We start from the raw sequence: 13,025 nt of genomic DNA on the forward strand, positions 1-13,025 counted from the left end.
TAAGTAGTTAAGGAAAATACTGGCATTTTGGTGATGTGTCTTCTCACCTTTTCTCTTTCATTGTTTGGTCCTTGTATCTCTTTTGTCATTTCAGTTACCTCTTTATGCTTTAATTTGGAGGGCCAAGACAAGGTCTCGCTGCAGCATCTTAATCTGATTCTTCTTTTCTATTAGAGTCTGCATTGAAGGAAGACTAGTGCAGCTAACAGTTCATTGCAAACTGGACATCAGGACCTTGACTTAGAGTGTACAGAAAAAAAAACTTTACAGGACACACCCAAATCCTTGGATTTAAAGATGTAGACCCTTCTTTGCCTAGGGAAAACTAATTTGTGATCTCCCAAGGACACAGTTCTTGTGTGAGCTGTCTAAAACCCCTTGGTTTGTGTCCGTAAGTCTGGAAATCCACTGTGTTAGTCACACTAAAAACATTGTCTGTAATGAAGCATGATTCAAATAACCCCAAAAATTTAAAATGAAATGTACAATAAAATAATAATAGTAATAAAAAAGCAAATAACTATAAATAGTTAGGACAAGTGAATAACTGTCTCTGCAGTCTGTACAAATGAATCTACTCTTCCAGCAGGTAAATTGTGACTTACAGTAGTAAAAGCCTTGTTCCAGACCATAATATGTGGAAGATGTTGAGAGGGATCACGTTTTGTACACAGTCAATCAAATTAATAATTAGGTCCATTCTCCTTCTCTATTTCCAATTTTCAATCAACCTAAGGGACACTCTCAGAGTCGCATGCCCGAGGCATCACAGGTCCTTCAGGGTTTAATTAGGATTCCCAGTGCTGCAGCATGCTCTCTTAGGCCTGTCAGTTACCCTTCTCACAGGAGTTAAAATTACTCTTTATATGACTTACCAGATTTGGTCATTTAATTGATTCCCAATTCATCGTCTAATTCATTTACAGTTTCCTTTCCACACATGGAAATACTGTTATGGGATGACAGCTATGTTGCCCACTAAGATTCCTGGCAATCCTTAAAGCCCAAATCTTCAACTAGTGAAATAAAATCAGGCTGATTGTGAGTGGTTTCCATAAATTTTAGTAGTTATCATCAGTAGCTTTCAGCCAATGGTTTTTACAGAAGTCTTTTTTGGAACCTGCTCCTTAAGCATGCATTTCTTTCTGTTAACAACTGTAAGTTTCTTAATGACTGACTGAAAAATAACGAATGACGATAAATATATTTATTTTGACATCTTTATATGCATTCAATATGTTTATAGCCAAATGCCTTAACGTTTAATTGCTTTTGCAGTGTAGCATATTGCTTGATTCAAGCATATCGCTTCTATTTGTCATCAGCACCTTTTAAAAGATGTGATCCAGTAAGCGTAGCACTCCTTGATTTCTTTCTACATTAATGGTTTAGAAGCATGCAGGTGTTACATTTGCTAACATGTATTGCTTACTATAATAGGGAATGACACTTTTTTCCAGAGAAGGTAACTGTTGACCTTCGATAGATATTAAGATCCCAGTTCGGTGGTGCTGTATAAAAAGCAATCAATCAACACCATTACTCTTTGGAGAGAATACATTTTAAAACAACTTAAAGGTTACAGTAATTGAGGCAGTACATTTTGTTAACATTTTAGAAGTGTGATCTAATTTCATGGCTGCTATTTCATATATCTTACTGCACCTTATGATCAGTCTCTTTACAATGAGCACTCTCTTATATCTGGAAACCTATTCAATGCGAATTCTTAGACTGTGTAATCAGGGAAGTCCTGTGTCGTAGGAGGGCTGGCTCTGTGAGAGAGTTAAACTGTTAGGCCACAAGTCTAGTTTCTCTTTGGTTACGGGTTCACGGGATTAGAACATTTATATAAGCTCCTGAATCCCATTTTTCATTTTCCTAATCTTACAGCTTTTTACAGCAAGTGCACATTGTTGTTGTTTTGTTCATCATATTAGATGGAAACTTTCTTTGTAATACTGTTGTTTTGTTTGGGGGGCGGGAAGAGGACCATTAAAATACTTGTTATAAATGTACAGGAAGTAAAATAATAGAATTGGTGAGTATTAAAAAAATTAAAATCTATTACATGGGGGTTTTATAACAAAATTAGCCAAAAGGGAGGGCAGTGGGCCTTTAGTAGGGTTTCATTGCTCAGCTTTAGCACATAGTTTGAAGTTAGCACATTTTTGTTTGCTGGGAGGAAACTTGCTCATTAGTTGAGGTCTGGTTGTTTTGTAAAGCAATGTGAGGAACGAGCATTTCTTCTCTATGTCACTTTGCCACATTTTTGAGGCACGTGCTACAATACAAAGAAACATTTAAATTATCTTCATGCTGAAAGAGTGGAAATTGTTGGGATCTCTTTGGTTGTCTAATTGTGTGACACTTTGGCTCACGGATCTCTCCAACAACTAGCCTTGCAAAATAGTGTGCTTTGTCCAGGGCAATGCAGGAGAGTTAGCAGGGAGCAAGTCTGGGTGATCTCTTTTAGAAGAGTTGAAATGGATTAAGATTGCCTTAATCTGATTATGAAACTGCACCCCAAACGTCTTCATTTCCCTCTCTTCCTCTGTTCACCAGGCTGTAATAACTTGGTTGATTAGGGATCCTGGATATATTTTGGTGCACTGCTTTGAACAGGTCTAGCTTGAAGTGTCTAGTCAGTCTGACTAGAATAGACCTGTAACCAAACTTTCCAGGAGATTTTCTTTTTTCCAGTTCTTAAATGATACCACCTGTTAAGGCATGCTATCCACAATGTATGATGGTAGTTAGTGTGTTACTTACAAATTCATTCTTTTCACTTACTGACTAAAGCTTTCTGGTTGGTTTCTTTTTTCTTGTGTTTTGCTTTGGTTTTCCTTATTGTCTTTGAACTAGGTCGCAGTTATTTAATGATAAACTCTAGCAATAATCTTACTTAATTGTCTGCAGTGTGTATATGCAAAAAAACCCCTGCCTACCTGCCTCCCATTTCACCCAGTAATGACTCCCTACTCTTTCTCATAGTAGCCAACGAAGAACTTAAGAAAAAAACACCGGGTGCTGCACTTTGAAAAGCACTGTTCAGGGTGTACACAAAAAGTGCTGTCTACTTATGTTGCTTGTCAATAAAAATTTATCCTCAAGTGATTGCTAGTTCCTTTCTGCTCCCGGAAAGATTCTCTGAGGAAAGTCTAATTGCTTTATTGATTGAACAGTACACGATTTTAAATGGTTGTATGAATAGTTGACTTTTAAAGTGGAGTTACGAAAGTTGCTCCTGAGCCTGATTAGTTCAGCAAGCATAGCATAAAAATGTTTTCAGCACAAACACAGGAGTTCAGAGTTCACACAGCAAGATCACAGAGTTGTCCTAGCTGTGCAAAGACAATAAGTATGATCATTATTCATTGTATTTTAGAAAATATTAAAGTAAAATGTTAGAAAACCTTACCCACAGTATGTCAGAAATGTAGGGGGGTTTTTTGTATCTATGAAGATTCTACACTGAATTTGTTAAAAAAAAAAAAAAAAGGGGGCAAGCATCCTCATAATTTATCTATTTTCATTCCAGCTGCATATATATAGAAAGAGGTGCATGTGGTGAAATTTGACCCTTTGGTGACTGAAAGCACATGCTGTACTGGATTACAAAGTATACTTCTAATATATCTTCAAAAGGAAATGTATTCTCAGTTTACAGTAAGCCTTGACTAGGAAGGACAGAAAAGAAAAAATGTGTTTTTTTCAGTAAGGGAAGAAAATTTTAAATTTATAACTTTATGCAAGATTGCCAGGGCCTGAGGCAAAAAAACAGAGCATGTGTCTACTTTACAGCTGCAAAAATAATTACATGATGACTATCTGTGGAGTAATCTCTAATGGATTACATTTTGTTAGCATTTCATTATATAATGTTAGAGCCAAAATAATTTATAGTAAAAAAAAGTACTTGTTTTGATGTATCCATGGCCTGAACCTTTGATGTCCTCCTAAGGCATTGTATTATGCACTGGTTAATTTGTGAAAGGTCTTAGTTTACAGACAAGGTACTATGCTTGTAAAGCTGATCTGAGACTAAGGAGTGTAGAAATTACTGAAGTAATTTGTTTTTATTATGCAAGTACTGGATGACTTTGCTTCTTCAAAGGTGCTAAAAGCCATCTGAGGTGCTATCTGATAGGCTTTCCTCTTAGATTTATGAGGTCTTTCAGACTTGAAAAACACTTACGGTTTATTAAGATCACTTCACTTGATTTTTTTTTTTTTAAAAAAACTTCAGGGTACTTCTATTTATATATCTCTCAGCTTTATCCAAGTGATACAATCTTCAGCAGCAATAAGAGGCTTCTTACTCATGGTCAAAACACCCCTTTTATTGTGTTGCAATAGAACTGTGGTGTAGCAAATAAACTCTTCTGCACTTTCATGTGCTGTTGGCACTGGGAACTGGATATATGAGGGGTTTTTAGTAACTTGGTGCAACTTCTGTTTCTTCTTTTATGTTCTTTAGTTTGGAGAAATGAAGAGAAGAAGTAATAATATGACCCATGGCTCCAAGCCAGATCAAGTCTCTGTTAAAGTAAATATAAAAATTTTTTTTACTTCAGCAGAAGCAGTGTCAGCCCAGCCACTTACGCTACATGATTTACTGTATCTGGATGGCTTGGGAACACAAGAAGTTGCATCGGGCTATTAATGCCATATTCAGTATAAATGGAATAAATATATAAGGTTTTCAGTGTTTCTCAGTAGTACTTTGACGCTCCCATAACCAAAATAATTTGATATATCCAGTTTTGATGAATCAATATTTAGGGGAATGTAGTAAGGAAGCTGTAAGAGAATGCAGGTTAAACTTCATAAAGTTTTGTTGAAAGCAGAAGGGAAGCTAAAGGAATGGTCTTTTGATTTACCTTTCTGTATAACATCAATAACCATAACATCATTCTGCTTTCTGAAAACATATTATTTTCTCTAGATGTAACCTAGATTAAATTTATAGCTGAAAACATTGTCAGTTTTCCCTAATCGATAGAAGGGAAATATCCATGTGTTTTGCTTTTTAGAGAGAGAAGTTCTTTGTTCTTAGATGGAGCATGCTTTCTCAGGTTTTTCTACTCCGAGCAATAGGTACGCGTTTGGGGGTTTTTTTAAATAAACTTTCTAGAGTACGTCTGTTCGAGAGACCTAGTTCATCCAAGAGAACGTGTTCATCCAACAACAGCTCATTATTGTAGACTAGATGACCTCCAGAGGTCCCTTCCAACCTAAATTATTCTATAATTTCTTCATTAAGTCCTATCATTCTGTTGTATTAGTTTGTGTTGTTAAAGGGATAGGGACATTTTATCCTTGATTATCCTCTTTCAGTGCATCAGTATCTCCTGACTCCAGGGCATCCAGAAACCTCAATAATTAAACTGAAATATTTGAAATCTTAGTGCTTCAGTATGGAAGGGGATTGGTAAATTCAGATGATGTCTGGTGAGGTCTGCAATATACTTCAGTCTTGTTGGTACCCGGATGTTCTTTGGTACTTACAGAAATTATATCCCGTTTCTAGAACAGTGGTAAAATATTCTGTATTTATTGCTTCTGATTCCCTTGATCTACACTCCTATATCAATCTGGAACTTTCCCTGTTGTGCATTATGTTATAATGAGCCAAGCTGGACACAGAGGCCTGTGACTGTAGCTACTGAATGGTAGGGTATCAGAATGTAAGGTGGATGTACTTAAGAAGAAAAAATAGAAGATAGTCTTACTGATTATTGACAGGGCTATTTGCCAATAATCCTCCAAATCAAAGAACTGCAAGTCATTTTTGCTCCCTCCCTTTGTTCTAGATTATATAGCATTGCAGAAAGTAGGTGTGAGAAAGGTATATCCTTTTCTCCCAAAGTAGATGACCCATTTGCCCTCAGACCATTTTAAAAGGTCTTAACAGCATGAAAGACCTTACAGAGAGGAATGGTTTGGTGGCAGTGCTGTACCTGCCAATCTGTAAGCACACCCACATTCCTTAACGTCTAACAATAAATCACACCTCTCTTTGAAGCAGCGTTAACAACCAAACCATTATTCAGTGGTGGATGCCCATATATCTGTGGTCCATGGCTTGGGGGATGTATTTTTTACTGTAGATTCTTGGCACTATTTACTGCTGACACAAGATTGTTGCAGGTAGCAAGAGTGACAGATAGCTTCATCAAAATCCTAAGAGTCCTTTGGTTGTAATGTACTTTTCCATTACCGTATCCTTTGTTCAGTGTGGATGGAGTAACAGCAGTGGAGAGGACTATAATGTTATGTTTGTTATCATTTGAGTTATTTGTTTTTAGATTAAACCTAATGCCACTTACTTGGCAAGACTTAGGAATGCCATTATTCTGTTAAACTGTGTCCTTGTGTAGTGGTCTGCTGAGGACAGTATGATGTCTCTCCTCTCCCAAAAAGAAAAATAATCACACAGCTATTGATAAAATTCGTAGTGGGTGATTGGAGAGAACTAGAGTTTCCTAGGCCTGGGCTTGGCCAAATGATGAGAAAGAACAAATTCTAGTAATGAAGTCACAATAAAAATGTTTCCTTCTGTGAAAAGGTAGTAAAATTAACTTCTTCCAAGTGAAGGATGTGGTCCTCGCTCAGGCTGAGGGCTGACTCCCAGAGATCAGGAAATTTTTGTTATTATTATTGAAAAAGACACAAACAAAATTGCAAAGATGAGTTTGGCTAAAGCTGCACAAATGTTTGGTGTCCTGTAATGTCATCAAAGAACTGGGAAGTTTAGCTAGTTTGTTCATCTGTGCCATAAATTCAGGGATAGGTGCAATTCATACGGCCAGTGGCCAATCTTTATCCAAAAACCTTTGAGTTATTGGCAGGCTGACCTTGTGTCTCAGAAAAAGGGGGGCAGAAAGCAATCTCTGCCATGCTTCTCCCCAGGTGATGTTCTACCTGAGCAGAAGACATTGTGCCTTCTTCATCCTGTGCTCACACGCTTGGCAGACGCTATGCCAAATACAACCAAGTGAGGCAGCTCTCCTGTGGGGACAGTCCTATGTCTGTGTCAGCCTTTCACCTCTGTGTTAAAGTCACTTGGCTTGTATGTTGGAGGTTAAGTATGAGTTGTACGTGGGTTTTCTCTAGTATTGTATGGAAGTACCAGAGACCATCCGCAGATGCCAAATGAAATTCATTAACTGAATTGTTCATTAATATAAAGTACAATGACAACAGGGACCATTAAAGGGCAATAGCAAAACAAAACACTTTGCTGTGCTGTTGGTGTATTGTTGGGTAAATTTTTACTTCATTTTCTTTACTCTTTCAGTTCTACGGGATGACTTCAGACAAAATCCATCAGATGTAATGGTAGCCGTGGGTGAACCTGCAGTGATGGAATGTCAGCCCCCAAGAGGTCACCCAGAACCCACTATATCGTGGAAAAAAGATGGGACCCCGCTAGATGACAAAGATGAGAGAATCACAGTAAGTATAAAAATTTTTTCAAACAATGCAGAAATCAACTAATCTAAAATTACTAGTCTCTTTAGCATGCGGGCATCCAGCCATGCTCTACTTTCTAGGATCTGTCCTTTCCTTCCCTCAGAGGCAAGGCTGGTTTGCATTTAGCTTGGAATGCATCCTCTAGTCTCATACTACTTCATTGCAGGGTATGCATTTGTTTGTTAAAGAGGACCGTACAAAACCTATGTTCTTCTCTTCCTCAGAGGAATTAGAAGCTTGTGGAAATGAAATTCATTATAATTGTCACTGTCCTATAATTTTCTTCCCTTTTATCCACTTACAAATTTCTGCAACCTATAATATCTGCCTTCTTTCGTTGGAAAGAGGAACTACTAGTAGTCTAGGTGAGACCTTCTTTTGTAATTCTGTTGAAAAGAATCTGTGCAGAAAAGTTGTGCATTGTATTAGAAAGGATAACAAGTCTATTGGGATATAGTCACATTTCTTTAGAGAGATGGTGGCTTATCCTGCCCTCTCAAATTAACCTGTTTTCTCATTAGAGGTGTTGTCATACTCATTTGTATCTGTAGCTTGCTGAATACAGCGCGTGATTATTCAAGAGTATGGATAAAGCTTCTGAAATCAGAAAACTATCCTTCTTTTAATTTTTGACGTGAAACAGTAAGCTATTGAGCCTAAATGACTTGAAGAAATGGCAATGAAAAATGAAGTTCAAAAATCATTTATATGCTGCCAGCATGGTGATACAAAACATCTTTCCATATGGTCAGAAACCGTATCATCTGAAAGCATATACCGTATAGGATCCTGTTGGTACTGGGAGGATTACTAGCGTAAAACAAGATCAGAGACACATACAATTTGTATACCTCAATCGTATGCTGAAATAAGGGAAGAACACTTAAACCCCAGCAATCTAAGTAAAAAATTACCATTTTTGTTTGAGATTTAAATTGCCTGTTGTTCCATTTATTTTTTACAAACAAGACAAAGCTCAGGCATTCTGTAGTTGTGGGGTATGCATACATTTAAATTTTTAAGTGTCCTACCGAACCTATACTGATTGCTGGCTATTAACTCAATTCCTCCAATCATACTTGCTAAGAACTTGCAATTTCCTTTTCAAATCTCCTTCCCACTGTGACAAGTCAATTGACCTGAGATAAAGAGAAGATTCCAGTGCTACTTTTTTTTTCAGGAAATGCTTTCTAAACTTGCATTTTCTATTGCTATAGTTTATTCTCGTGAAGGATTTTCAGGTGTTGCCTATTAAGTACATTTCTTTCGTTATACATGAAAACTGCTCTTCCTCCCAGCTGCCAGAACAAAGACATACCCAGAACAAAAGCAACTATCACTGCCTGGCAGGGCCACCTGTACTTATTAAACCTGTGCTTATGATGGAATAAAGACCCTCAGTTTGGTTTTCTTTTCTGGTGATTGTATCAAATACTCACCTACATAGTATTCTTTCACCATGACATCTGGTGGAGTTATCTTGCGTTGTCAGTTTCTGCTTCCAAAAACAAACAAATGAAAATGAGTTTTGATGTAGGTGTGGATATACGCTTGTTTCATGTGCCCAAATGAGTGTTTGTTTTCAGAGGTGTAAATTAACAGTGCTGCATAGCTGGCTCAACTGCATTCATTTACGTCTTATTTGCCTGGCATTGTCTTAAGCAGCACTATTAATATCATGGCTGCTTTCTCACACAGGCAAGGGACTGAAGCTACATTGTAATGCAGATTTGCATCGATTTACAGCTGTAGCAGGATCTTGCCAAGTGGATAAATATGCATTCAGATGTACGTCTTAAGAGCTTTGCAGTAACCATCTGTATTGTCTTGCTAGTGCCTGGGAGACGAGGGTGATTGGGACCTGGAATGGACAACATGCTAAAGGACAGATGGGCAAAAAAATATTAATTTTTAAGCTGACTTAGAATTATTCCGTTTCTGTTAACTTATCTCCTTTAGGTCATTTCCATTTCAGTTTAGCAACAGGAACGTAAAGAATTAAAAGAGTACAACAGCTGAAATAAGGATGAAGTTGTTGGGTTTTAAGTGATAGATTTCATTTTTACATGAAATCAACCTTTAAAAAAAAAAAAAGTTTTTCATTTAAGTTCCTATATTTAAAATGAACACCTACATTCATTTGATGGCAAAATTATCATTGACTCAGTGAGACTAAATTTCAGTTAATATAGTTTACAGGTGTTACCTTCCTCTTTTTAAGCCATGAAATTACCCCATCAGGAAATGTCAAACTATATGTGTTGGTGTTCAATATATATGTAATACTGGTGGGCATTTAATCAATGAAAATACTTTAGTGGCTCTGCTTCTAAAGCATTTCCAATTGTTTTCATTCTTAAAGGCTTGTTGATCTTTGACTCATTGCCATTTTAAGAGTTCTGTATGTGTCAAAGGCTGTTTAAAGCATTTTGTATTAATACTTTCCTTTCTGACAAGAGATTTAAAATAAACATTAAGATTGTACTTTTTTTTGGTATAAGGGATGATGCTTGACACCTTTTTTGATTCATATCTATACTTTCTTCAAAAAGACAGTATGTCCATGAAGCAACCTTATTTTTAATACATGGAAGCTTTTTGCTTTATCTGCAATGACAATGTTGATCTTTGAGTCAGCAGAACTCGGCTTTACAGAGTGAGTATTAAGGGTGCCAGAGAAACAGAGGTGGTAGCTTGGTTCCTGACAGAGAGTTTGAAGCAAGAGATGTAGATAAATAGCAGTCAAACAAGATCCAAGCTAAAGCACAACTTCCTCTGGAATGCAATAAAAAGAAAATATTATTTTGTCCTGGTAGGGTTAAGGAAATCGATATGTTTATGTAGGTGAGATAATAAAAATCAAAGTAGTCTTTGCATATTTTTGGTCCATTTGTAGGGCAAATAAATGTGCTTTGAAGAGAAGCAAATTTATATATCTTTCAGATCATAAACAGTAGTGAATGGAACAAATAAGAAATGAAAGTAAGGGTATGGGCACAGCTATCTGTGATGGGGATTATAGAAACAGACATTTTCTTTAAGCACAGCTCTCCCAGTACTGCTCAGTTTTAGCACAAGTCAGACTCGGTGTAGGTGCTTCAATATACACATGTCCACTGGGTGCATCTGATGAAGAATCGTCATCAAAACATTTTTTTTTCTCTGCTCTTGAATATGTTGTCTTTAAAGAGTTTTCTCAGTGCACTGGACCTAAACATGATTTTTCTCCCATGTATTCTTTACACCACAGTATAAAAAGTATATGCTTGATGTGGCTAATCCCTCTCCATATATTACAAATGAAGCGGGAATGACAGTCTTGCATGTGAAGCAAATGCTTATTTTTAACTTAATTTGTTGAATTGAAAAACAGTTATCATGAGGCCAGAGCAGAACTAGTGCAACTCTGTGCTCGTCTAGTTGATTTTTCTCCTGGAATTACTATGGAATCAAGAATCCCTCCTATAGTGTGTATATATATAGCTGAAAAGGAGTGCTTCAGTGCAGTCCAGTGAATAGCTCTAACTTCTCACTGCGAACAATGTAAAAATAAAATGTGTTTTTCCAATTTCTGAAATGTTCCGTCTGCACTAGGAGAGGCTGTGTGACTTTCCTCTTGGAGGTGAGACACAGTGGAGAAAGAAGATGCCAGGCCTTGTCTATGAGTAAGAGAGAAGGGAGCTCACCGGGGTGGGGAAGTTCCTTATTCTGTTTCCAGCCCTGAGTGGTGGTTATGTGTTTGGAATCGCTGTCTTGCCGGGTGAAGTTCATAGACCCGTGAACTGCTCGGGGCGAGGATCTAGGTCAGGACTCTGGGCTTCTAGGTATCCTCACCAGGACCAGACCTGCTCCCAGCCCCGTCGGTCTAGCCATCTCCTTTGCATGGCAGCCCAGTCTCATCAGGACGTAGCCGCGTGTTTCAGGCACTGACCTTGGCGCCAAAAGCTACGAGTTTGCATTCCCTCGGGCTGAGGAGGAAGTGCAGTCAGTCTCCTGGTTTCTGCTGACTGCTGTAATCACTGCACTCGTCTTTGCAAATGTATTTTGTCTAGATGCAGTTGGCAGGAGCATCAGTGGCCGTGAGTACCATTAGCAATGACTTGCTTGGGCACTCACAGCAATTGCAGTGAATATTGCTTGCTTGTAAGCCTGTGAATACCTCCAGTGTGCCTCCATTCACTTCTCAGCCGTCTTCCTGTCGTACCCCAAAACCTCCCACTGCTTTTCAAATGGTGTTCCCACTGCCTTCCTACCACACACCGCTGCAATGGAATTTTCACCTCGTTCCCCATCCGTTTCCTCCATCTCACAACCTTCCCTTGCATCCACCCAGCCTTTTCCTCCCACCTGTCTAGCCCCACTTTATCATCTGATTAGTGCTAACTGCTTGTGTGGAGGTAACAATTTGGAAGCTCAGATAAGCAAAACCTCCTGCAGTATGCCGTAATGTAAAGGCACTCTTCCTCTGGCTTTGCTGTTGATGTACATGGCTGGTGTGCTGTGATTGGTAATGCATGCGGTGGTGTCTGCGTTAGGTTTGCTCAGAGCCTCCCTTAAGGAACTGTGTTGCTGCTCCATCTTCTTTGTGAATCCCAAATGCAATTTGGATATAAGATGCTGACTTCACTAATCTAACCAAGATGGTGGGGCCCTTGAGCATATCTTGAGGCAAAAACTGGCAATAATTACAGACTCTCAAGAGCACAAAGCGTACAAAGAGGATTTTGTGGATCTCCCATCTAGACAGGGGAACCTCTATGCGCTTTTGGATCTCTCTCTCTCAATTTGTCTCATATTTTAGGGGCAATGCCTGCATAACTAACTAAGCCTCAATAAAATCAGGATGCAGTCAGAATGCCTATAATTGGCAATACTCTCCCAGTGGGAGAATGTATACATATCTTGCATAAGCTCCGGAGCAAGCTGATGTTTGGGCCACGTTTGGAGGTCAGGGTTTCACAGCTTCTGTTGTTCCTGCCCCATGACCAGTAGTAGGCCATGCTTCAGAAAGCTTCCTAATTGTTCACATGAAGTCATGGTGTAGGTGGTAGAAGAAAAAAGCTATGCATACTGAACATTAAATTTTAATAGGTAAAATCTTTTACATATACATGAAAAAGGATGCTGGTACCTAAAAAAGAAATCCTTTGTAATTGAATACAAAAAGCAAAGCCTTTGCATTGAAACTTCGGTGCAGCACTGTGATTGCAATTTCCCCCTCTTTCGTATTAACTCTTATCTATCATTTATCCTGAATCATCCTCATTTGATTTTTAAAAGAAAAAGCTTGAGAAGCCATTTATCTTTCCTTGTTCAAGTTTCTTAGCTTTTAAGATCAAAGTTACAAGATGAATAATGCATACAGGTTTTCATTCCCTTTTTGTATGGCTGTCTTGTGACATCAACAGTTTTGAATGACTTACACTTTTGTTTTAGATAAGTTGTAACTTGAATTCTTGATTCCTGTTTTGTTTCCTGGCCCTTAAATAGTACATCACAAATATGAAGCATTTATTGTGTCTTGCACAATGCTAATTTTACATGAG

At 38.1% G+C, this 13,025-nt stretch overlaps 1 protein-coding gene across 1 annotated transcript in view; it reads left to right on the forward strand.

The window, feature by feature from the left end:
- Nucleotides 1-13,025, forward strand: part of ROBO1 (roundabout guidance receptor 1) — a 751,137-nt gene that overhangs the window by 628,695 nt on the left and 109,417 nt on the right. The window contains exon 5 of the mRNA XM_075516480.1: nt 7,304-7,461. Coding sequence (XP_075372595.1) covers nt 7,304-7,461 — 158 coding nt within the window. The remainder of the gene's footprint in view (nt 1-7,303; nt 7,462-13,025) is intronic.

This window comes from Mycteria americana, chromosome 1, assembly GCF_035582795.1.
Source record: "Mycteria americana isolate JAX WOST 10 ecotype Jacksonville Zoo and Gardens chromosome 1, USCA_MyAme_1.0, whole genome shotgun sequence".
Classification (NCBI taxonomy): domain Eukaryota; kingdom Metazoa; phylum Chordata; class Aves; order Ciconiiformes; family Ciconiidae; genus Mycteria; species Mycteria americana.